General features: G+C 40.8%; 2 protein-coding genes across 17 annotated transcripts in view; one reads left to right on the top strand and one right to left on the bottom strand.

Annotated features, from left to right (window-relative positions):
• Positions 1-11,126, top strand: part of FRMD7 (FERM domain containing 7) — an 85,482-nt gene extending 74,356 nt beyond the window's left edge. For all 16 annotated transcript variants that reach the window (XM_072627466.1, XM_072627459.1, XM_072627465.1 and 13 more), the window contains 6 exons: positions 984-1,131; positions 6,001-6,096; positions 7,142-7,305; positions 8,304-8,372; positions 8,459-8,534; positions 9,877-11,126. In XM_072627466.1, coding sequence (XP_072483567.1) covers positions 984-1,131; positions 6,001-6,096; positions 7,142-7,305; positions 8,304-8,372; positions 8,459-8,534; positions 9,877-10,914 — 1,591 coding nt within the window. In that variant the 3' untranslated portion in view covers positions 10,915-11,126. The remainder of the gene's footprint in view (positions 1-983; positions 1,132-6,000; positions 6,097-7,141; positions 7,306-8,303; positions 8,373-8,458; positions 8,535-9,876) is intronic.
• Positions 11,127-11,586: 460 nt separating this feature from the next.
• The window catches only part of STK26 (serine/threonine kinase 26), a 58,787-nt gene continuing 46,608 nt past the window's right edge, over positions 11,587-23,765 (bottom strand). Inside the window, exons 4-11 of the mRNA XM_072627474.1 lie at positions 19,238-19,346; positions 18,999-19,156; positions 16,847-17,032; positions 15,647-15,795; positions 14,752-14,845; positions 14,387-14,449; positions 14,169-14,305; positions 11,587-13,406 (exon numbers count right to left, since the gene is read on the bottom strand). Of these exons, the coding sequence (XP_072483575.1) occupies positions 13,382-13,406; positions 14,169-14,305; positions 14,387-14,449; positions 14,752-14,845; positions 15,647-15,795; positions 16,847-17,032; positions 18,999-19,156; positions 19,238-19,346 (921 nt within the window). The 3' untranslated portion in view covers positions 11,587-13,381. The remainder of the gene's footprint in view (positions 13,407-14,168; positions 14,306-14,386; positions 14,450-14,751; positions 14,846-15,646; positions 15,796-16,846; positions 17,033-18,998; positions 19,157-19,237; positions 19,347-23,765) is intronic.

The raw sequence follows: 23,765 nt of genomic DNA, 5'->3' as shown, positions 1-23,765 counted from the left end.
CAGCTCCAGAGCGCTTTACAGATGTTAATTACCTCATTTGCCAACATGCCTGTAAGGTAGGCAACGAGGGTATCATTGTCACATCCCAGCTCAATCAATTACCGCATGACCTGGGACATGCCACTTCTCTCTGGGCCTCAGTTGAGAGGGCTAGACTAGACCAGAGTTGTCAGATATGAGGCCTGCTGTGGCCCACAGTATTCCAGGGGTGGCCCAAACCAGATTCAAATGCAATTGGGCAATATTTAACAAAACCAAAACACAGATAATAATGACATTTTAAAACTAAGTCAGTGTGTGCCCCACAGGTTCCTTATGTATAGTTTGGTGGCCCCTGTTTCTATTTGAGTTGGACCCCACTGACCTAGATGACCTCTAGACCTTTGGTCTGTGTAGACCTAGAAGGCCCCTTGTAACCTTAAATCTGTGACCTTCTGATCTCCCTTTTAGAGATGAGAAAATGGCAGCTCAGGGAGGGACAGTGATTTAGGATGTTAGATCTAGCATAGGAGGAGACCTTAGAGTCTTTGGGCCCAACTCCCCCGTTTTACAAATAAGGAAAACTGATGCCTAGAGATAAGCGACCTTTGAGGTCTTACGTCTAGTAAGTGTCTAGGGCAGGTTTGGAACTTGCCCAAGGTCACATGGCAAGTGGCACTTTACTATTTACAAAGCACCTTCCTCACAATTCCATGAGGTTGATAGGGCAGGTATAGGCTTAAAAACTGAGGACCAGAGAGGGTTAGGAGCCAGTTCAAAGTAATTCACATCAGAGATGGAATTCCATTGCAGGACCTCCTTATGCTAAGGCCGCTGACTTCACAGTATGATCAGGATTCTTAGATAATGGTGGAGCAAGACTTGGGCCTCTCTCTTACATTGGGGGGCTGGCTGTTGGTGAGCCGGAAGGTTAGGGAGAGAAGGAGTATTGGAGAGGTCCATCTAGCAGAGGTGGAAGGTTCATACATCTCTTTCCCTTGCAGTGGTAAGAGCCCTGCGGAATCGGACATCCAGCTCCTGGACATAGCAAGGAAGCTTGAGATGTATGGGATCAGACCTCACCCTGCTAGTGATGGTGAAGGGACTCAGATTCATTTGGCTGTTGCCCACATGGGAGTGTTGGTATTACGGGTAAGAGTGTTTTTCTTTGCTCTGAGGAAACTGATATTCCCCTCCCCCCCCCCCCCCCCATACCCAGTCCCCAAATAGACTTTGGAGCTCCGGAGGATTTGGTTTTTAGAAGATCATAGGGTTTCATTGCTAAAACAGACATTCAAGATCATCTGCTAATCCAGCAGCCTTACTTTACAGATGAGAAAGCTGAGTCCCAGGGAGGGAAGGTGACTTACCCAGGGATTGTTAGCAGCAGTGCTGAGATTTGAACCCAGGCCAACATCTAGTGTTCTTTTTACCATACCATACTACTTCTTGAATCTCTTTGTTTTACAGATGAGGAAACTGAGGCTCAGAGAATGACTTGCCTAAGGTCCCACAGTTAATAGCAGAGTCAAATCCCATCTGCAATATTGTGTTCAATTCTAGGCAGTCTTGGAGTGTTCAGAGGGCAATCAAGATGCTAAAGGGCCTTGAGCCCCTGACTTAAGAGGATCAGCTGAAGGGCACATTTATCCTGGAGAAGGGAAGACTCAAGTGGGCCATGGTTAGCTGTATTTAAAGTGCTGGCATGTGAAACAGGCTGAAGAGAAGAAGCTAGGGCCCTTGGTAGAGGGAGCTAAGAGACAAGCTTAGGCTATCAGTGGAATGGCCTGCCTTGGCAGGTGGAGGGTTCCTGTTCCTGTGATATCTTCACATAGTCTGGGTGTGTTGGATTTGATTCCTTTCTTGTAGAAGTTGGACTGGCAGGCCACTGAGGTCCGGTCCATTCTCCTCTCTGATTCTGTGTCTGTGAATTCTCACGCTCACTCCAAAGTTCAGGACTCTTTCCATTAGATCCCAGTTGCTGCAGATTGATGATGGGATTATTAAAATGCTAACAGTCTTCCAACCAAAGATTCTCTTCCTCCTAGAATATTTTCTTTTCAGGTAAAATGATGTAGAGAAAAACACTTGACCTGGAATTAGGAAAGACCCAGGTTCAAATCCTACCTCTGATACTAACTGTGATTTTGAGCGAGTTACTTCAACTACTTGGACCTCATCTGTAAAGTGGACATAATTGTTTTTGTGTTGTATACCTCACAAAGGTGTTGTGAGGAATGTTTTGGTAAAGTTAGAGATATAGGACCTATTATTATTATTGATTTTTCTGCCTTATTCTGGAGCAGTTCAAAGCACCTTTCATTTTAGCTTAAGTCACAGGCCATGCTCTTTTGGAGTCTCCCTACCATCAATCAGACCCTTCTCTGCCTCTTTTAAATAGAGCATTCTGAGACTGGTCTGATTGCAGGCCATGAACCTCACCCTGACCTTTCATCAGACAAAACTCAGGGCGGCCTAGAGTCAGGCTTATTTTTCAGCATATAGCTAAATTTTATTTTCCTTTCAAAAAAATCTCTCTCTTTTACTTTTTCTCTCTTTCTCTCTCTCTCTGAGAGAGAGAGAGAGAGGAAGGCACCTCATGTTCAAATCAATGTACTAATATAACCTTTTCTTGATGATTCATTGTCATTATTATGAAAATTGGTTATCGTACTGAGTAGTAAATGTAGCAATTTTGCCTCCTTCCTACCTTTCTATCTCCAAATCTATCTGTCCAACTAGGGAGGGAAAAGAACAATCTGCTCCATGTGAGCAAACTTTTATAAATGCCAGCTCCATGCAAGGCACTGAGGGCACAGTGACAAAAATGATGAATTTCTGCTCTCAAAGTGCTCACATTGTACTGAGGCGAGAAATACATGTTTAGGGGTAAGTATGGTATATGGAGGGAATAATCCAGGCAAAGGACTTGAGGACGTGTTTAGTTCAAGATACCTATAGGACATCCAATTTCAAGAGCAGCTGGTGTGAGTGGGGGTCAGGAGAACAGTTACAACTGGCTGTACAGCTTTGAAACTGTACTGCATAGATCTGGGAATTGTCAGTATAGAGAAGAACAGAGGGCACAGGAACAAACCCTCAGAGACATCCATGGTTAGAGGGCATGATTTGGAGGATCTGACAAAGGAGACTGAGAAGGAGTGGTCAGATGGGGAGAGGAGAACCAGTCTTGAAAACTCGGAGAATCTATTAAGGAAAAGAAGATGAGCAGTGTCCCAGGCCACAGAGAGGTCACAAAGGATGAGGACAGAGAAAAAAGCCATTGGATCTGGCCATTAAGAGATAATTGGTAATTTTGGAGAGAATACTTTCAGTTGAAGAATGAGATTGGAACCCAGATTGCTGAAAGAGTAGAAGAGAGTGAAAGGAGAGAAGTGGAGGAACTGATTGTAGGTGACTTTCTCAAGAAGTTTGGCCTCGAAATGGAGGAGACATATTAGACAAGAACTAGCAGGAATGGTCAGGTCATGGTTTTCAAAGATGAGGGAGACCTGGGAGTGTTTCTTGGCAACAGGTAAACAGCAAGTAGATAGAGAGAAATTGAAGCTTGGCAAACATTGCTCTGCTGGAGAAGATGGAAAGGATGGTGCCAAGAGTACATGGGAGTTTAAAAAAGAAATCATTGATGTGAGAAGAGAAAGCTGTCTGTGAGTGGCCTTGTTTTTTTGGATGAAGTGTGAGGCTGAGTCCCCAGCTGGGAGACTCTGAAGGAGGCACAGTAGGTGACTTGAGGAGGGATGAAAAAGTTTGGAATAGCCACTGGAGAGTGGGAGAGTCAATTGATCAGGGAGATAGTTATAAAAGGATTGCCTTGCAATGAGAGCTCAGTTGAACTTATGTATCTTAAGTTCATAATGGTGCCAGTCAATACAATCTCATGATTTTCTCCATGAAATGCTGGGAATAATTCAGGGTCAGAGTATGGCAAGACATTATGGGCAATAGGATGAGAGACTCAAGTTAGACTCAGTGGATTCACCAAGAGGTCACGATAGGGAAGGGAGGAGAGTATAGCCAGTTCAAGGGTCATGGGCCAGGAAAGAACTGTGGGTTGGGAGTATCAGTGAAGATAAAGAATAGGGTTAGGGGTCATAAGGCAGAGGGAGATGTAATACGATGGAAAAGATAATCATGTAAAGGAATTTCAAAGTTCCTGAATATGGAAGTAGAACCACTGTAGATGATGATAACATAGAGATGACCATTCTGTGATAGTTGGAGGTGAGTGGAGGACTGGTCATGGGAATTGAGTAGATTGAGGAACTGTTGACATTTGAAAGAGGATGATTAGTACAAAGGTAAGAGTCAGAATGGAAAGACTGAGCGAGGCACTGAACTTATTGAGGCAAGGAAGGAGAATGTCCTGGGAGTGGATAGGTAATAGACAAAAGAATCTTGATTGGCTGATAAATTCAGATTGTATAAACCTCAAATGAGAGGTGGCCAAGTGATATTTATAGAGAGACAGTTTGGAAGTGAGTAGTGGGATGTAGAAGTACAACTAGGCCTGAAAAGGATGGCCAAGAATGTCATATCAACAGGAGGGAGCCAGGAAAAGGGGGAAAGCAAACATGTTCATTTGGGAGCAGACAGTCCAGACAACCCAGTGAAAAGGGGTAAATCTGAATGGAACATTTGGGAAGTAGTTGTTGAGGAGATAAAAATAAAAGGAGCAGGATGTGTGGGACTGTGTGACAGCTAGGGGTCCAGAATCACAAGAATGGGGTTAGCTGGGAGTATGTTAACTATTGAGGAATGAGTCCAGGCAATCACTGGCTGAAAAGAAGTCATCTGAGGGTGGCATGTGATTCAAGGCCCTCCCTCAACATAGTAAGTGGTGAAGTTGTGCCCTATGAGGCCCAAGAGGCCTGCCTGACAGTAAGCAGGAAGGAGCAGGCAAAGGTGAGGCCAGGAACCCAGAGGCAGCTATCTGAGGTGAATCTAGAAATGATCTCCAAAGCGCTGGAGAAAGCCCTAGGGCTTTCTCCAAAGCGCTGGAGAAAGCCCTAGGGCAAAGAGAACAGATTCAAGACTGATGCTGGAAGCTAACGGGAAAGTCAAAAGAGGCACGAAATTTTTGAGAAGGTGAGTGAGGTCAAAGCTGTGTCTTAGGAAGAGAATTTATTTCGGCAGATAGATGAAGGACCAACCGATCAATCAGTAAGTGCCTGCTATGTGCTAGGGGAAAAAGTATAAAGAATGAAACATTCCCCACTCTAAAGGGACTTAGATCTTAATGAGGTAAGACAAGTAAACATGTAATAAGCATATGTAGAATAATTGCAAAATAGATCTAAGGGGGAAAGACTAGAGGTTCCCAAACTTACTTGGCCTACCGCCCCCTTACAAAAATTATTTAATGCCCCTGGAATCTACTTTGTTTAGCCCTTTAATGGTTTTTTTTTTTAATTTGTGTCATTTCAAAAAAATATTTTTAAAAATGCATCTTAAATTTAATAATTTATTGTAAATTTGTGGGGGTTTTCTGCATTTAAATTTTGATGATGCAATATTGCATCATGTAACCATACAGTATTGTATTGTAAACAAGTCATTACATTCCTGCCAATGCATTTTGGATTTCCTAACAATGTGTGACATGCTCACTCACCTGCTTGCTTAACAAACACTTGCTTGTTAAGACCTGTTGGCAGACTTGACCACTGTTGGTTATAACTTGCATTTTGTGTGTTTATTTGGAAAATAATGTAATCACTACAACTGTACTCTGTTACACAACAATGAAACATGTACTAATGGTTTTTCAAATGGTTTTTCTTCTCTTTCCTTATGCTTCCACCTCCCCCTTATTTTTATTTAGCTCCCCAGTTGCACCTAAGGCTACTACTGTCCTGGATCACCCCCCTCCCAGGTGATGGTATTGCCCACTTTGGGGACCTCTGGACTAGACCACTTAGAAGCCCGTTACAATAACAATAATCTGGCTGTGGATGGGTGTGTTGACACATATCTACAGCTCTTCAATATATTTCATTCTAGGGGAATACAAAGATCAATACTTTCAACTGGGCTAAAATCCGTAAACTGAGTTTTAAAAGAAAGCATTTTCTTATCAAACTCCATGCGAACATTTCGGTAAGTGACTTCTAACTGTGGTTGTTTGGTTTCTGTTCATTTGGGTAGTTGAGTATGCTTTTGTAAACACCCAGTACACATGGTTGGAGCAGGAAATGCTAATGTTGGCAGGCCCCTTGCTTATACATCCATCCCTGGCCCCTCTCCTCTTTGACTTCTAAGGTGTAATGAGCCGGTGACTGTAATTTCTCATGGTCAGAACCAACGCTCTAGTGGTGATTTTCCTGTGGGGAAATTCCAAAGCAGGTGGGTCCACGTTCCATTGTATTCATCCAAGGAAAATAGCAACAGCTCACATTTTAGTAACTTAACAAGTGCTTTCCATGAACAACCATCTGAGTCAGCCAGTGAAATTACAGATGGTCCAGGGGAACACATACCCTGGGGGAGGTCAAATCAACTTAGAGAATGAGTTTGTCATTTTTATATCCCAGTCATTCCAGGACACTCCCACCCCCAGTGAGCCCAGCCCTGTGGTGGTTATCTGCTTTGCTTAACTGTTTCATCTTCCACTGTATTCCACATTCCATACCCATAGTCCCCTACCTATCCAAAGAAAGGAGGAGGGTACATCAGAATTTTGATTCCATCACAAGCTTTGGTATAAACTAAACAGTAACAACCTTCAACACAAGGTTACCTGGGTAGTGAATTACATTCCTTTACCCTTGGTTTGAATTATTGAACTCAGTGTCATCCATAAAATACCACTATGATGAATTCCTTCATTTGCATAGAACTTTCTGGTCTACAAAGTCCTTCCAAATCTTGCATCTCACCTGATCCTTGCCACTCTATGAGACTTAAAATGTTCAAGCCAGAAAAGACTCCTCATTTTACTGATGAGAACATTGAAATCCAGGGAGGGCAAGGGCCTTTCCAAGGAGCTGCAGCTAGGAAATGGAAGAGTCAGGATGCTCATGTTTCCTTCCTAGAAAGAACATGAGCCATCTAGTTGGATACCCTCACTTTACAGGAGAAGAAACTGAAAGGGGGCAGGGGATTCTCAAGGATTCTGAAGCAATGTCTTATCTGAATTGTGCAGGTGTTGCATAAGGACACGCTGGAGTTTACCATGGCCAGTAGGGATGCCTGTAAAGCCTTCTGGAAGACATGTGTTGAGTACCATGCCTTTTTTAGACTCTCTGAAGAACCCAAATCAAAGCCTAAAACACTTTTCTGCAGTAAGGGCTCAAGTTTCCGCTATAGGTAATGTTTTCAAAGTTTATTTTGGAAAAAGATAAAATCAAACCTATTTTTAGTAACTGAGAACAAAACTAGGAACTTTGTTCTAGAAGTAAAAAAAGGCAATTTCAATAAGTTGGGATTGGTTACATATGCACTTGTATATAGGCTGCTTTGCTGAGTTTCCCTTTGGTCCACCTAGTGACAATCTGCTGCTTTGACCTTCAGAAGGACTGGGACATAAAATCAAGTCAGCTACTGATGCTCTGAAGGGTATAGAAATTGTTAGCTGGAGTATGTAGCTTTTGGATCTGCTGAGGCCACTAATTCCAGCTTCCTCATTTTGGGTGAAAGGAAGCACTTTGCCCAAGATGACATAGGCTGAGCTCTGATTTAAACCCAGGTCCTCTCAGATGAAATGCTCTTTCTACAAACATATTGCCACATTTATTCAGCATTTTCCCCATGTCCTGTGGCCCACTTATCCACTCTTAGGTGACCTACCTTATATCAGGTTCTTTCAGTGTCTACTTAAAATGGTTTTCCTTTCAAACATTTTAGGGATGTGATCCCATGTACTCTGAACCAATAGAATAATTTAACAATTTTTTAATGATTCCAAGCTTTTAATTAGAGCTAGGCACTTCACCTGTAATGTCACTGTTATGGGAATTTCCTCTACCAGAGCAGGCCAGTATCTTTTTTGCAACTTAGTCTTAGCCTCAAGTACCTTCTAGCTCTATTGGTTTGCTGTTTCTTGTGAGACATTCCATTTCCCACCTCCATGCTTGTTCCCATACTCTGGAATTTGATCCCTCCTTACCTCTGCCTCCAATCTCAGAATACCAGAGGATACCCAGCCTTTCCTCCCATATATTTACTCATATATGGATATATTTTTCCTTCAATAGGAACAGTGAGTATGTAGGTCCTAATGCTTAAAAGTTTACTGTATTTAAAACTAAGATAATAATGAAGAAAAATTTTTTTTACTCAACACAAATCTGTCTTCATTTTATTAGTGGAAGAACCCAAAGGCAACTTTTGGAATATGGGAAAAAAGGCAGGCTGAAGAGCTTACCCTTTGAAAGGTAGGGATTTAGTATCTGAGCTGACTTTAGGTTTCTCTGCACTTTTGTGGTCACAAGCCCATGACTCTTCTGTTTGGGGATTTCAGGAAACATTACCTGCCTCAGTACCATGAACGACAGTGTAGGTCGTCCCCGGACCTCCTCTCTGATGTGGCCAAGCAGGTAAAGTTGATTCATTTAGCACACTGCAGTTTGTCCCATGCTACCATTTCCACAGTTCATGGAAACTGCCAGCTTCCCTCAAGGCTCTTCAATGGAGCAAGCATAGACATCTGTAATGGCATATTTAGCTCTTGCAAGCCAAGGGGACATTTAGGAAAGGACCAGTGCCATTTGGGCAGGTGAAGAACCAGCAAATAGATGGGTGGCCAGGGTAGGTTCACTCCTCCAAAAATGCACAAAGTAACTGTCTCTAGTTAAAGGTTGACTATTTCCTTGCAGAATGTCTATCAGGAATAAAAGGTCTTGAAGCATTTTTGTTTTATGGCTTTGAAACTCAGTTTCAGAGAAGACAGTTGCTGTTCCCTTGATACACAAGGATTTGCTTCAAGTTGAGTTTAGTGACATTTATTATCCTCCTCTCCCCACCCCCAAGATTTAGCAGTCCATATTCATTCATTATGTGGTCCATAAACTCATACATCTTCATGTAAATCAGAGGCAGTTCTGCACACAGAGTTTGAGAGTTGAAAGAGACCTTGGAGATAATCTAGTTTAATTTGCTCTCTACCCCCTTACTTGCAAGGCAGATGAGAAAACTGAGGCTTACATGGAAAGAGAAACCAAAAATCAATTGGAAACTAAATAATCTAATTCTAAAGAAGGGTTGGGTTAAAGAAGAAATCATAGAAACAATCAACAATTTCATTCGAGAGAATGACAATAGTGAGACAACATACCAAAACTTATGGGATACGGCAAAAGCAGTTATTAGGGGAAGTTTTATATCTCTGAATGCTTACATAAATAAAATAGAGAAAGAGGAGATCAATGACTTAGGCTTGCAGTTGAAAAAGCTAGAAAAAGAACAAATTGAAAATCCCCAAGTAAATACCAAATTAGAAATACTGAAAACCAAAGGAGAGATTAATAAAATTGAAATTAAGAAAACTATTGAATTAATAAATAAAACCAATAGTTGGTTTTATGAAAAAACTAATAAAATTGATAAACCTTTGGTCAATCTGATTAAAAAAAAAAAAAAGAAAGAAGAAAAAGAAAACTGAGGCTTAGAGAGGGAATGTGAATCACTCAAGGTCATGTAGTAAGTTGGTGACAGAACTAGGCAGCCAGCGGGAGAGAGAAGACAGAGAACTGCAGCTGGCCATGGACATTTCACATTCCCAGGCTGGGCTGTCACTTGGTTTTTATCTTTTCTGTATAAATGATTCAATGTACTAACAAAATCTGGGCTGCTGAGACTCCCTGCAGCTGTGCTTTTGTGAATTCCCTATCACTCTGCAAACTTTGCTCCACTCTAAGCTGCGTGTCTTTCCCCCCCAAGGTTGAAGATCTGCATCTCGTGTATGGCCGCAGTGTGAATGGAGTGCATGCATCAGAGCCCATGCTTGACAGCAGGAGGAGGAATTCCACCGTGGAGCTGACATTCGCAGCTGAGTATGAGCGCTCCAAACCAGAAGCTGACCCAACGTTTTTGCACCAGTCCCAAAGCAGCTCGATTTTCCCTTTCATTTACACCAAACCTGACTTCAGCACTGACCCTGAGCCTGATGATTTCTACAGGCAGAAGAGCCCTCTCAACTCCTTCCAGACAAGCTCCAGGTTGGCTGAAGGTAACACAAGCACATCTGGGAACACAAGAGGGGTTGGTCCCCCAAGGCAGCAGCTAACCTACACAGATCTACCTTATATTCCCACTGTTAGCCAGCAGGTTGACATCACACCTCCACAAGTCTTTTTTTATGTGGACCAGCCACCCCAGGTGCCCAGGCGCTCTCCTGCCATGACCGTTTTAGGGAAGGTAGCCAAAAGAAGCCCTCACGATGCCAGAAGGGAGACCTTTCAGCATGACTTCCAGGAACTGGAAGAAGCCCTAGCCAGGACTAGCAGTGGGGATAGCCCCAACATGGCTGTGGAAGATGATGACAGAACTCTGGAAGATGCCTTTGAGTACAGGGTTCAAGAGCAAACCCCTAAACGGTCCCACAGCCACTCAGACATGAAAACCATCCGCTTTCCTTTTGGGTCAGAGTTCCAACCTCTGGGGCCTTGCCCTGCTCTAAGTCGAAAAGCTGATTTCTTCACGTACATGTTTTCCCAGCAGGAATTTCCAGAGGTCTTGAGGAGTCAGAGTGCAGCTGAACAGTATCTAGGTAGTGAATCCAGTGATTCAGAACCAGAGATGCTTCACCCAGACTACTATGCTTTGTATGACAAAACGGTGAGATCACCCATGGCCAGAATTCGTTTGTCTTCTGGTAGTCTGCAACTAGATGAAGCAGACGAGGAGGCGTCTTTTACTACACCTGCTGCTCAATCAGGCAGGACTGCACTGAAATTACGCAATTATTTTTTAGCGTAAGTGACAGACCCTATTTTAAAAATACTTTTCTGGCAAAATGTACTCAGCTCTCATCCTCCTTGCAAACCTCTTCCTCCTGCCCTCCACTCCTCCCTCCCTCTGTTGCAGTTGGGGGAGAGAGATTTTGAAGTTAGTGTAGGGGTACATGTGTCCTGCATCCCCAGATGTAACTTGAAATATCTTTTTCGCTAGAATATATTGCTTTAAATGGAGTTGAGTTCTGTAGTGTTGTTAGCACCATTATTCTACTTTAGGGTTAATAACTGCACCAGTGAACAATTAGGTGGCATCCTCAAGAGGTATGTGTTGACTTTGGTGGTTGTTAATTAGCAACAGAATCAGGATAAGTCTCTCAAGTTCTCCCTCTTCCCCTCCCCCTCCGTCCCTCCAGTCTTCAAAAGAGATTTCTACTAGACACTGAGACTGAAGTCTCAGTATCCCTTTCTTGGTCCCCATTACAATAAGCACACTGTGTGTTTATCACATCTTAAGACGCCTTGATCTTTCTCAACTTGTAACCCTCTGTTGTCATCTTTTTCTTCCCGTAAAGCCCAATATAAGAAGCAGGACTATGTGCTTTGCCATTCATACTGGTTTCAGTTTGCCAGCCAGAGACTTTAAGGAGAGACAGGTAATCATTCCCCACCACAAACATGAACAGTGCAAGTCATGGAAGTTTACAGAATTAAAATATTTATTTTTGTAACCACCCCAGCAGGGTGAACATACACTTTAAATAGTTAGACTTAATTAACTACACTGATAATGCACGTTACTATTTCAGTTTTGTAAAGCTTCAGATAACTATGTTTATGACTTGTTGCTTATACAAAAATATTTTAATCCAGAACACTCTTGTTTTCAAAAATGACCTCCAGACTTTGATAGATATAAATTGTAAGTAATTGAGTTTCAGTTACACAGCAGGTGAAAATTTCAACAGAACCATTTCTTTAACACGAAAACAAGGAATGAAAAGTATTTTTTTTTTTTACACTGTAGGCACCATTGAAAAGAACTTCTCCTTGGTATACAGAAGAACACTGCACTTTCTGACTCTCAGGTGTCTTATATTAAAAAGCCCAATGGCCACTTGACTCCCCAGATCATGCTTGCCTACACCTTCACACCTTCCTTTTTCTCATATTTGGCAGATAGAATATGCAGGTTCTTTACAAGACTTTTGTGCAAAAACAAGATTGTGCAGATCCAAATGATACGATAAACACAGAACCTTTATAAAAAATAAATGTACACCAACAATCCCACAAGTACTGAATTTCAGCATAATATACATACTGGGTCCATAAGTACCATAAATATAACGAAAAAGCAATTGTATCATCTTACCTACTTTTTATGAGGGAAAAATATTATTCTACTCCACTGTAGACTACTTTTGGGAAAAAATACCTCTAACTCAGTTATTTGCATACTAACAGGAAATATATATTTAAAATACCCTTTTGGAAATTATGAACATATGATGCTTATGGACATACTAAGAAAACAAACATTTGACAAGCCAACTTAACCCCCATACACACACACATAAATGCTGGTGGGATTTCTGCTCATACTGCTGCTACTATGGAGGAGGAGGTATAAGTTACATGATGTTCAGCCTCTTCAAGCTCCCCCTAAACCCAAGCATAGTGAACATTTCAACAAGGTCGACCAACCTGCATTTTGAACATTATTGCCAAAAGCCTTCCCTAGCTAACTGTATTGCTCTAAGTTTCTAACTGTGATAAGACTTAAATATGACTTGAAAAAAGCCTGTTCTACAAAAGGTGATGTTGATGTAGCTACATAGATCAGCTGCAAACTATTTCACTATATTTATTGCTCTCAAATGGAGGGAATCATTGAGTTGTTCGTCCTGGTCCAAAAGCAGGAGCAGTAGTGCATGCTCTCACTCTTGGAGTTTCCTGGTGCTTTAAACTCTTGTTCTATGCAGGTGAGTACTACCTGGAACAGTCTCCCTGCCAAGACGGTCAAAATGGTTGTTTCTTGGGGATGGGGAGGAGAGAGAAGAGCTGGTTTTGAAACTTTTTGAGGATGACCGACAAAAGTTTCACTTAAGATTGCCATGACAGACCTGTATGTTTCAGCAGTGTACAGTTAACCAAAGAGCAAAAACATTACTAACTTGTGCATCCTATTAAAAATAATTATGATGCCTAAAAGCAAAACTAGAGCTCAACATTTACCAGAATAAACATAGATGAGACTATGATATTAAAACTTCTTTACAAAATCATCTCCTGAAAATATAAAACCATATATATGCCCTCACAAAATATTTGAGTAGGTTCTTCCAAATCCTTCACCATCAGTATCCTGCAAAGATCCAAAAGGCACATGGGAGCTCATGAGCTAAGTAAGCACTGCCAAGCTTGAAGTCGTTTGGGTGGATTTCAATGGAGCTGGATGTAACTGAAGTAAGTCAATAATGGGAAGTTTCTTAGGATGAGTCATTAACAGAAAACCTGTAAATTAAAAAAACTGGGATCAATGAACAATTTTTTAAAAAAATTCTAATCTGTCTTACCAATTAACTCATTCAACAAGCTGTTGAAACTCTTTTTTACTCTGTTGGGTGTAGAAAGCAATGTTCAAAGCAACTGTTATTTGCAAATTGCCAAGGGAGGAAAATGGTTTTCCATGTTTTCTTGATAAAACTGGAACCTGATGCTCCTGAATTTCCAAAACTAAAAATAAAGGGTTTTGTGAATTTTTTTAAAAAGTGGGGGAAGGGGAAGAGATTTTAAAATTGTTGTATCACAAACTTTTATTAAAAAAATTTAAATGTACCTCCTCCTCTTCACCTAGAGAATATTGTAGCTATGAGGCAACCTTGGAGAGGTTTGTCCCCTCCCTTCCTGTATTATGAATTTACAGGGTATGAAGAGTCACACCTTATTTCTAGGGGAGTCAATGCTAGCTCTCCAGGCAAATTTACAACAGTCTCAATCTCAAGACTTTAAAGACTGTTCCTTTTGGTTAGATCTTGAGTTCTGGAGATGGTCAACAAACATTTCTAAAATGCCAGTTAAAAATCAATGTTTGGGGAGGAAATTGTTACTATACATCTGTGACCAAGCAGGCTGATGGTTGGCAAGGAACTGAAGTGGAGAGAGAATACAGAAACTTCTCCAGAATGCCTTGAGACTGCAAAGCCTAGGAAAAGCATCCCCCCATTTTCCCCCACCCAAGAGTGAAGCAAGAAGGGGATGACCAAGGAAACTTACTTCTGAAACTTCTCGATTAATTTCTTCACCATCTTATCGGTAATTCCGGGACAGGCAGTCTCAGCCACTGTCAAACTTTTCTCAAGCTCTTCAATCGCTTTTGTTCTGCTCGCATTACTTGTGTCTTGCTCTTTCAACTAAATCAGAGATCAGCGATACTATTAGATTTAAGAACAGTCTTGAAAAGACAGAGCCAGAGATAATGGAACAGTACTTACTTCAGCAAAGACAGGGGTGATTATTGTAGACAAGCAGCTCAGTGTTTTGGCAAGGTCTTGTTCCTTTAAACATCAGTAAAACAGACAAAACACAAGGGGCAAAAGAATCATTTGTTTAAAAAAAAATGAACACAACCATGTCCTTATCCTGAGGGACTGGGATTTTATCTTATTGCCACTTCCCTAACCCCTCTCCCCAGGGCAAGAAGGTCTCTTAAATCTGAAGCTCTGCCAAACCCTGGTGGGGCCCAGCAGAAGCCTGAGCCCATGAATCTTCAAAACTGAGGTGCCTGGTGCCATTGAGTTCAAACAACTTGTGGTCATCGTTATTTTACCACATTGTGTAGGAAAAACTGTATACATACTGTTCCATTCTGTAGTTTCTTTGCATCAGGTTTCTTCCGAACAGTAGTAAAAGTCCATTCAGGATGAGAATTATTTTCCTTGTTGCTGCATTCCCTAAGAGGAAAAACTTTTATCAATTATTTTTTTCTTTGTCAACAAGGATTCTTTCTCCAATAAATTGTCAAGTAAACAATGCTAAAGATTCCAGATAGATTTCATTTTACCAATCTTTAGTGCTCCCCTGTCTGCACCCCCAAAGTACCCAGTGAAATTCTAATTCAGCAAACCTATATTCTCTGTGGAACTACCTTCAGAATCCTTTTAAAAAGATGAGAATAACACAATAGTTGCGGGAATTAGAGATTTAGATAAAGGAATTTCAATTGTTTTTGTGCCCATTCTGCCAAGGAAAAAAAGGTTGTTAGCTAAACACAGACTGTTCTAAAAGTAATTTAGAAATTTAATAAAAATAATCCTGAATTGATCATGTCTGGTCAAATGACATGGTTTATATAAACATGTAAACATATACACTTAGTATATGTATTGCTATATACAGAAAACGTGCTTTGCACAGTGTAAGCCTGACACAAATGTCAAGCTCTGTAGGAACAAAATATGGCAATTCCTACAGGGGGTGACAGATTTTAAACTACGGGCTTAGAAGTGGGCTTCAGGTAACTTTCTCGAGGCTGATTTTGAGATGGCCCTGATGACCTAGAAATCTATCATTTCCTTTTCAAAATCAATCCTGAGGCTCCAGTTGTTTGCATAACAAAAGATAAGGGACGATAAGAAGAGATTCGGTTAAATAATCAAATGGCCTGATTGTGTCCCACATCATTTCTGATTTGAGAACGCTTTCAGAGTAATCCAGCAAGTGACCCCCCAACCCCAGGCTGCAGCCACACTTACGAGTCAGAGTCATCAGACTCGGATTCGTCGTCACTGTGTCCTTCAGCTTTCCACCTCTTGAACCGATCAATCAGTTCTGTCAGGTATGATGTCTTTTTGGCATTTTTAATAATGAATTTGTGCTTCAGCAGTTCTTTAGCTGTCGGACGCTAAGTCATAAAAAAAGGGTGCATGAATATGTATATCTGTGTTTATGGAAACAGATAGCTAACAGTTTTGCAGCACTACATCTTAAGGAGGTCAGGCTAGACGAGGAAGGAAGCTTACTAGCTTAGTACCAATTTGAAACATCAGCTTTTGCACACACAAAGATCACTTTACTAGGTAGCCCACCTGCAAAGTGGCAGGGAAAAGCAGGGGAAAACTTAATTCAAAAACATACTTTTATTAAGTAGGCTTTGAGCTTTTAAAACAATAAAATGATGAAAAGGATAATTCTATGAACTTAAAAAAATAGAGGGTGTTAGCTTAATTGTTCATAGAGCTAGTGATCTCAAAAAATGATTGGCATTTTATCAACATGAACGAGTACCATGTTCAAATTTCAAGCAGCACACCCAGGCTTGGGTACCCAGAGTAGCTGACATGTCAGGCAAGCTTCTTTCTGCAAGTCAGCAGCAGACAGCTTTGCTTTAAAAACAACTGTAATCAAAATGTGTTCCCAAACTCGATTACATTTTACTTAGGATTTCTTGATGCCAGGAAAAAGAAATATATCATCAAACCCACCAGCAGATACCTTTCAAGGGGTGCAGGGGAGAGATCACTCACTAGCTCAAGTTCAAATCCCGTCCCCCCCTGCCCCCCAGGAATTAGACTAGATGGTCTGAGGTCCATTTTGTCATATATAGAAATGGCATTAAAACCTCAAATTGTGCCTTAAGACAAAAAATGAGCTGACTAAAAATCCAATTCTTCCTTATGTAAGGAAGGGGTTAAGTGATAGCATCACATAAGATGCACTCTTTTTCCCCAAGCTTCCTCTGTCCTGAAAAGAGAAACTCAGTATAGAACAGGGAAGGCAGAGAAAAGAAGCACAGGGCTGGGCTAAGCTGAACAGAGCTAAAGAGGCAAGGAGGGGAATAATGGACAATTTTTAGTGTTTATCCCAATGTCCACAGAGGAGGCACCATTAGCTGCATATATATATGCTTTGCATTCTGAACTTAATTTTTTAAAAAGCAATGAATAGATACTCACAAATGATGGATCCTTGTTCAAACAGGCATCAGTAAACTCTTTAAAGGGCTTAGTAAAATCTCCCAATAGAGTGGGTGGATTATTTTTTGGAATCAGGAAAAGAACTCTCATGGGATGCATATCAGAGTTAGGTGGCTCTCCTTTGGCTAATTCAATAGCAGTAATTCCTAAGGACCATATGTCAGCCTGAAGTGAAAAAAGAAAAAAATATTACAACAAATGTATAAAAAGGCAACAGTTTTCTTGCACTTCTAAAATGAGTACATCCTGAACTTTGGCATTTTACATGAATAACATACATCGCTTCTTTATTTAATTTTTTTTTTAAGGCTGAAATGCTTAAATGGTAACCATAAAATCACACTTATATACTCTGGGACCTTGCTGTCCTCACTGGTGACTCCCTCCCTTTTTACCATTTTAGGAAGGACTCTCTCTAGAATCCTCTTCTTTTTCTCCTTACTGCCCCACTCCCCTTCCAGCATTTCTAGCAACTGTCTTTTCCTTAAGACAGGGACCAACTATCTTGCTTGTTGTATTTTCAGGAAACTAGTACAACTACTTCAAGCCCTAGGTGGGCAAGTGCCTTTATCTCACAGAAGGAAACAAATTTGTTAAGAGGGGAGCTGGTCTAGAACAGTGCTTTTTAACTGTGGGTGGGATGGAGAAAAATTTGGCAACAGTAAAAAGTTTCTGAATGTGCAATGACCAAAAATGAATTAAAAATCAAATTTGTAATGAATCCAAGGTGTTTCTGGTAGCACTTGCCCCCTGTTGCATCTTGCAACTTCACTGCAACCTTGGTTCTGAACACAAAATATGTACACTTTGCGCACAACATAGCCCTCTAGCCACAAAGCCCCAAGGAACATTGCTAAAAATGGGAGTGGAAAAAGTTTTAATAAGCCTCAGTCTAGAAAAAGCTGCTAACAGTGGAGGAAGAATCCCCCCTGCCCTCAAGAATAACTGCTCATCTGGTATGACAGAGGCTTCAGAGAGATTAGGGCTCAGGGTTAACAGCTGATCTGGTAGAACTCCTACTCAGGAGAGGTACTTTATTCAATTAAAAAAAAAATTTATTCACCATCTACTACACTCTAGGCACTATGCTAGTCCCAGGGGCTATAAAGATAAAAACAAAAACCAGTCTTGGTCCTCAAGGATCAATTTAGTCAATAAACATTTATCAAGCACCTACAATTTGTCGGGCATTGTGCTAAGCACTCAGGATACAAAGAAAAGCAAAAGATAGGCCCTGCACTAGAAGAGTTTATAATACATGTAACTATAAGGCAAGTTGTAGACAGATTAAACAGGAAATAATCAGCAGAGAGAAGGCACTAGAATCAAAGGATTGGGAAAGGTTTGCTATAGAAGGTGGGATTTTAGATGGGACTTGAAGTCCAGAGGAGGGAGAATGGAATGTGAAAATGAAAACACGGAGAGTTGGGAGATGGACCATCTTGTTCAAGGAATTTAGTAAGGCGGCCTCTGTTACTGGATTTAAAGGAGGGGGGAAGGGATAACGTGTAAGAAAACTAGAAGGGGAGAGGGACAGGTTATGAAAGGCTTTGAATGCCAGAGAATTTTATATTTGGTTCTGGAGGTAAAATAGGGAGCCACTGGAGTGAGTAGGGGAAATGACATTTAAGCCTTTGCTTTAAGAACTCACTTTGACAGCTGAGTGGAAGAAGGGCTGAAATGGAAAAGAATTGAGGCAGGCAGCCCCACCAGCAGCTATTGAAGTAATGGGCCTACATCATGGCAGTGGCAGTATTAGAGAAAAGGGGAACATATGCATATTGTTTCAGAACTTTTTCAGGCTTCCAAATGAACATTCAATATTTGCAAGGTGAACCTCTGCTTAGAAACCAGGGCAAATATAGGAGCCAGGTCCCAAGCTCAGTAAGGCACCACCCCAGTCAGCCAAACCGAGTGCCACAGTGCTTGTCAGAGCCAGAACCAAAAAAATACTTCTGCTGCCTTGGATGAAAGCTCAATGAAGGAATTATGCCAAGACCTAGACAAGAGTTGCCCAGGAAAAGGTTTGGAAGGATCATTCATACCAACGAGACTGTGGGTCCCTCCAAATATATCTACTTAAAACCAACATCACAACAGAAACACTTTATGATGGATGGTAATGTCTTACTTTTGAGTCATAAGCTGATTGCTGAATAACTTCAGGAGCCATCCAGAATGGGGTGCCTACAAAGGTGTTCCTTTTAATCTGTGTATCTGTCAACTGGCCAGCAACTCCAAAGTCTGCAAGCTTAACGTCTCCTTGTTCTGACAACAAGACATTGGCAGCTGGAAAATGTCAAACTCCAATTAGTTACCTTCCTCAGAAGACATCAATTTTTATCAAGTTCATACTGAAGTTTTGCACACCTTTTATGTCCCTGTGTATTTTCTTTTCTGAATGCAGGTAGTCTAGACCTTTCAAAATTTCCTTTAGCATGGTAGCTATCTGGAACTCATCAAATGGACCAGCTCGAAGCTTAGGGGGCAAAACACACACACACGGACACACACAATACACAAAGGTTTGGGGAAGAAAAAAAGGTTAAATTAATGTTTGAGTTATCTTTGAAATAAAGGAAATTACGTAAAAGCTGTTTCACAATGTTAAAAGACCAACGTTTAAGAAACATGCCTGAAACTTTTTTAAAAAAGGAATTTCAATAGGGCAAGTAAGCCAGAACAGGCCTTAAAATAAGAAATTTAACCTTGAAAGTATGAGGGCACTTACCAGACCAGCTGTTCCACTAGTTTGAAGTAACTGACTTACATACATGCTTCAATAACGGAGACTTTTTCATATGGGGCGAAAAGATTAGCTACCTACATGCTGGTGTTTTGAAATAAAACAGTATTAAATTGGAACATGCTTTAAAATCCTACAGCAAACCAATTTCAAAACTTATGACCATTTGGCTCATGAGATCAACTATAGTCTAACTGTTAACATTTAATTTGTTTTATTACTACATGGAATAAACCAACTCATTAGGAAAAAGCAATGGATTTGGAGTTGGAGGATCTGGGTTTCTTCCTCATCTTTACAGAGAAAAGGTTAGATCAAATGATTCCTTTAAAGGTCCCTTTCAGCCCTGAATCATATGACCCTATTGGTCTTCCAAATTCAAAAATTCTAACCAGGCACACAATTGAATACTTCACAGTACAAAGTGGTATGCAATCATGCAGAGTTCACACTTTTCATGAATATCTAACACATGTCCCTCCCTCTTTCCCCATCCCTTGTACCAAACCCAATTGCCTTGACTGGAATACAAGGAAAGCAATCATTAGGTTTCAGGAGAATTTGTAATGGAATATCTGAAAAATCTCTTTTCAATGAAGTTATTTTAAAATTATGGTACCTCATAAAGCACCAACAGTGAAGTGCACAATCTTATTACAGGAAAGGGTGGGAATGTCAAGGCAGTGCTGGGGTGGAGTTCTGTTTGCTGTGGGGAGGGCAGAGGTGGTTTAAAAAAACCAAGCCCCTGGCCACACTAAGGGAGTCATGGTTCTTTGGCACCTTATGTACTTCATCTGAAATGAATGCCGCATTTATAGTCAATAAAGAGCACTTTTATGTTAAACTCAAATCACTTAAAATAGAACCAATGCTTCAGCTTTACTGTTTAATATTAACTGTAAGAAACTTATGGAGTTCAATAGATCTCTCTCAAATTTTATCCATTTACTTTCAAAACTATCAAATTCTAGAAAAGAAAATTTCTATTTTAATATCCAATTATTCAATCTGGGAAGGTGAGAAAATGCACATTTTAATAACTGCTGGCACTGAAATGTCCATAGACCATATTTGAGCCTAGTTCTTGGCTTATTAAGAGGGCAGACATTGGCACTGCTGGACATTAAGGAGCTGAGCATGTACTTCTCCAGGTATCTGTGAACTGGTGGAAGCCAGTCAGTATACTAGTTTACCAGCTATCACTTGGAATTTACACAGTTAACTAAAAGCCTGAATTATCCAATGTGATATCTCTATTCAGTATTTGTAAAATGATGGTCCTGAAGTCTCTAGAAGTTGAAAGAGTGTACTTCAAATCAATTTGGAAACAAGGTATAAAACATCAGTTAACCAGGGTAGTTGTGAGAGCTCAGCTCTGGGTAAGCAACAATCAGAAAAAAAATATCTTTGTTTCAGTCTCTGTGAGTTAGTTACACAGATTTCCTCCTCACTGGACACAAATGAATCTTTCTTTGATGATTAAGGACTTAATATCTATCTCAGGCTAACTCCGGGCCAAAAGGGTAGGTGGATTCTCCTGTAAGCCCTGCGTTCGTTTCGTGGCCTTCCTGCTCTCTGGGAAATCGCTGCTCCTACTGTGCCCACTTGCAGTACAGTATGTTAAGAATACATCTATGTGCATAACTAATCTCTATCAGAGAGTGGGGAGAACTTGGCCTATTTATTGGTAACACTGTTGAGCCAAGTTACAAGTATCTCAAACTGACCTTAGTTCTTAGACTCTAGAGGTCATCTGATTCGACCTCTTCATTTTACAGAGAAACTCAGGCCCAGAAAAGAAGTGACTTTTCCAAGGTCACACAAGTACTATGGATCAGAGCTTAGATTCAAGCCTAGAGTCCTCTAATTCCAAATCCTATGCTCCTCCCACAGCATTATGGGTAAGTGCTCCATACCAGTTTTTATTCTCCCACTCAGCAGATTTCTTCTTTATGCTTGTCCCTGTCTTTTATTATTTCCCTTCTACTCCAGGTCTCTCTTTTAGCCTCCTCTAAGCTGAAGAAAATTCTTTTTGGCTGTGGATGCCAGGTCTAGCCAATTTCCTACCAGGCTAAAACTACTTACCTCTCATATGACCCAGCAACTTCACCAGTGTCCTCTGGGCTCTGCCCCCAGGAACCACCTGCCTAGTATCCTCACTCAGCCTCTGACTCAGACTCTGTCTGAACTGAGCCTCCCTTCTTGGGCAGCCCATTCTGAGTTCTCTTTTTCCCTTTTGTCCTATGCTTGTTTGAAATGCTCTTTGGCAGGATGATTATATCAACCTTACCCTCTCTCATAGTCCTTTGCATTGACCTTTTCTCCAAAGTCCCCCCCACCCAAGAGGTTCTCATCATAGCCTATGTTATTATTACCTCATTCAATCCTAAATAACTGGGAAAGAAGAATTTCAAATACCATTCCCATTTTATAGATAAAGTAGGTGGGCCTTCTACAGGTTCTGCAAACTGGGTTGAAGCCCTGTGTTCTTTCTACTACATATACCCTGCTTGCAAAGGCTTTTGATCCTCTCTCGTGTCAGACTACTTAATATAAACAAGAATCATCCAGATTCCTGGATAAATGGAGGGAGGTTGCCCAAGGGAGTCAGTTACTTTAGAGGGACACAGGCTATAGATTGCTGGGAATAAACGGGTATGTATATTTAATTTAGCCAATGATCCTGATGCTTAAGTAGAAGATAGAGTCGATGACATAAAATTTGAGGGTGGGAGAGGGGGAAGAAAAGAACAGCTCCTCGAAAGACAGGATTAGAATTCAAGATGACCTAGGCAAATTGGAAATGCATCCTCAAATACAAAATTGATAAGGAGCACATAAAGACAGTTGTGGGGAAAATATCAATGAGAAAAGATTAAAGGAGATGAGAGGTGGTCCTCTCCTCTCCAAAGTAAATTAAGGGTGACTTCAAATAGACTTCAATGGCTCTGTGATCTCCTCAATATGGGTATGCCTTCTTCAGTGATGAAAACTGTGTCCCATATCTACGCCTGCTCAGCCTGAGCAATCCTGTCCATGGCCCCTTCAAAAATAGAACCGACAAATACCCAGCTTGTCTTTCCACAAAGGAGAAGAGGAAGACATGAACTCAAGCTTAAGAATAAAGTACTTAAATGAAATATAAGCAACAACTGACTAATCCTGTAGTTTTAATACTGAGATGAGTTATTAATAAGCAAAAACTCATTAATATAATAGTGCTTCGAGTGTGCCAAATGTTTTCTCCATCACAGCAACCCTGTGGGTACATTAAGCATCATTTTATAGATGGGGAAACCCAGTGGGTAAGCACTTGAAGACGAATTCAAAACCTGATCCCCAGACTCCAAATCCAATGCTTTCTATCCATGACTTAGCAGGTTGCCTCTATAGGACTAGTTTGGGGAAGGTAATGCCTTGGAGTTCTTCATGCACAACGAAGAGGTTCAAGGATCACTTTCTGGAGGTGTTTCAGAAGTGGTTCTCAATGAAAGGTAAGGAGAATTTGCTCAAGGTCCTTTCCATCCCTGATATGTGAATGCTGCCCATTTGGCAGACACAAGTCATAGTGGCTTCTCTGGAATTTAAATAACTATACTAGGAATATTCAGTTGTGCTTAAAAATGAGAATGAAATTATTTGACAATCTTTTGAATCATAATTGTTCACAACAAACATTTCAATGAAATCTGAAGAGAACAGGAAGGGATCTCAGAGGTCAGATAGAGTAGACCAATGCATTTTCCAGATGAGGACATCTGGATGGAGATGAGGACAATCTCAAAGGGGATGCCTGAGATAGAACCTCAGCCAGACCTGGCAGCTCCAGAATTCTAGTCTAGCCTTCCTTCACAGCACTGTGACTTGTACTTTACAAAAGGTCACTTTAAGAGAATTTGTATGGATGTCTGGTTCTCAGGTACTGATAGCAATTTGTATTTGCTGTGATCTTTATAGTGGTCAGCATTTGTTCACTTAAATCTGAAGAAAAAGTGAAACAGGAATTAACCAACTTAAAGCAATAGTCTTATCCACTTTATCACATTAATTAAAATGTAAATCATCACATGAAGAGAGCATTTTTACCATCTCATTTAAATGATTATCCAATTCTTGGTTCAAGTTGTTACAGCTGAGACAGCAGAGATACAA

This window comes from Notamacropus eugenii, chromosome X (assembly GCF_028372415.1).
Source record: "Notamacropus eugenii isolate mMacEug1 chromosome X, mMacEug1.pri_v2, whole genome shotgun sequence".
NCBI lineage: Eukaryota > Metazoa > Chordata > Mammalia > Diprotodontia > Macropodidae > Notamacropus > Notamacropus eugenii.
Note: the sequence above shows the minus strand (reverse complement) of the source record. Positions and strands in the feature narration are given on the sequence as shown.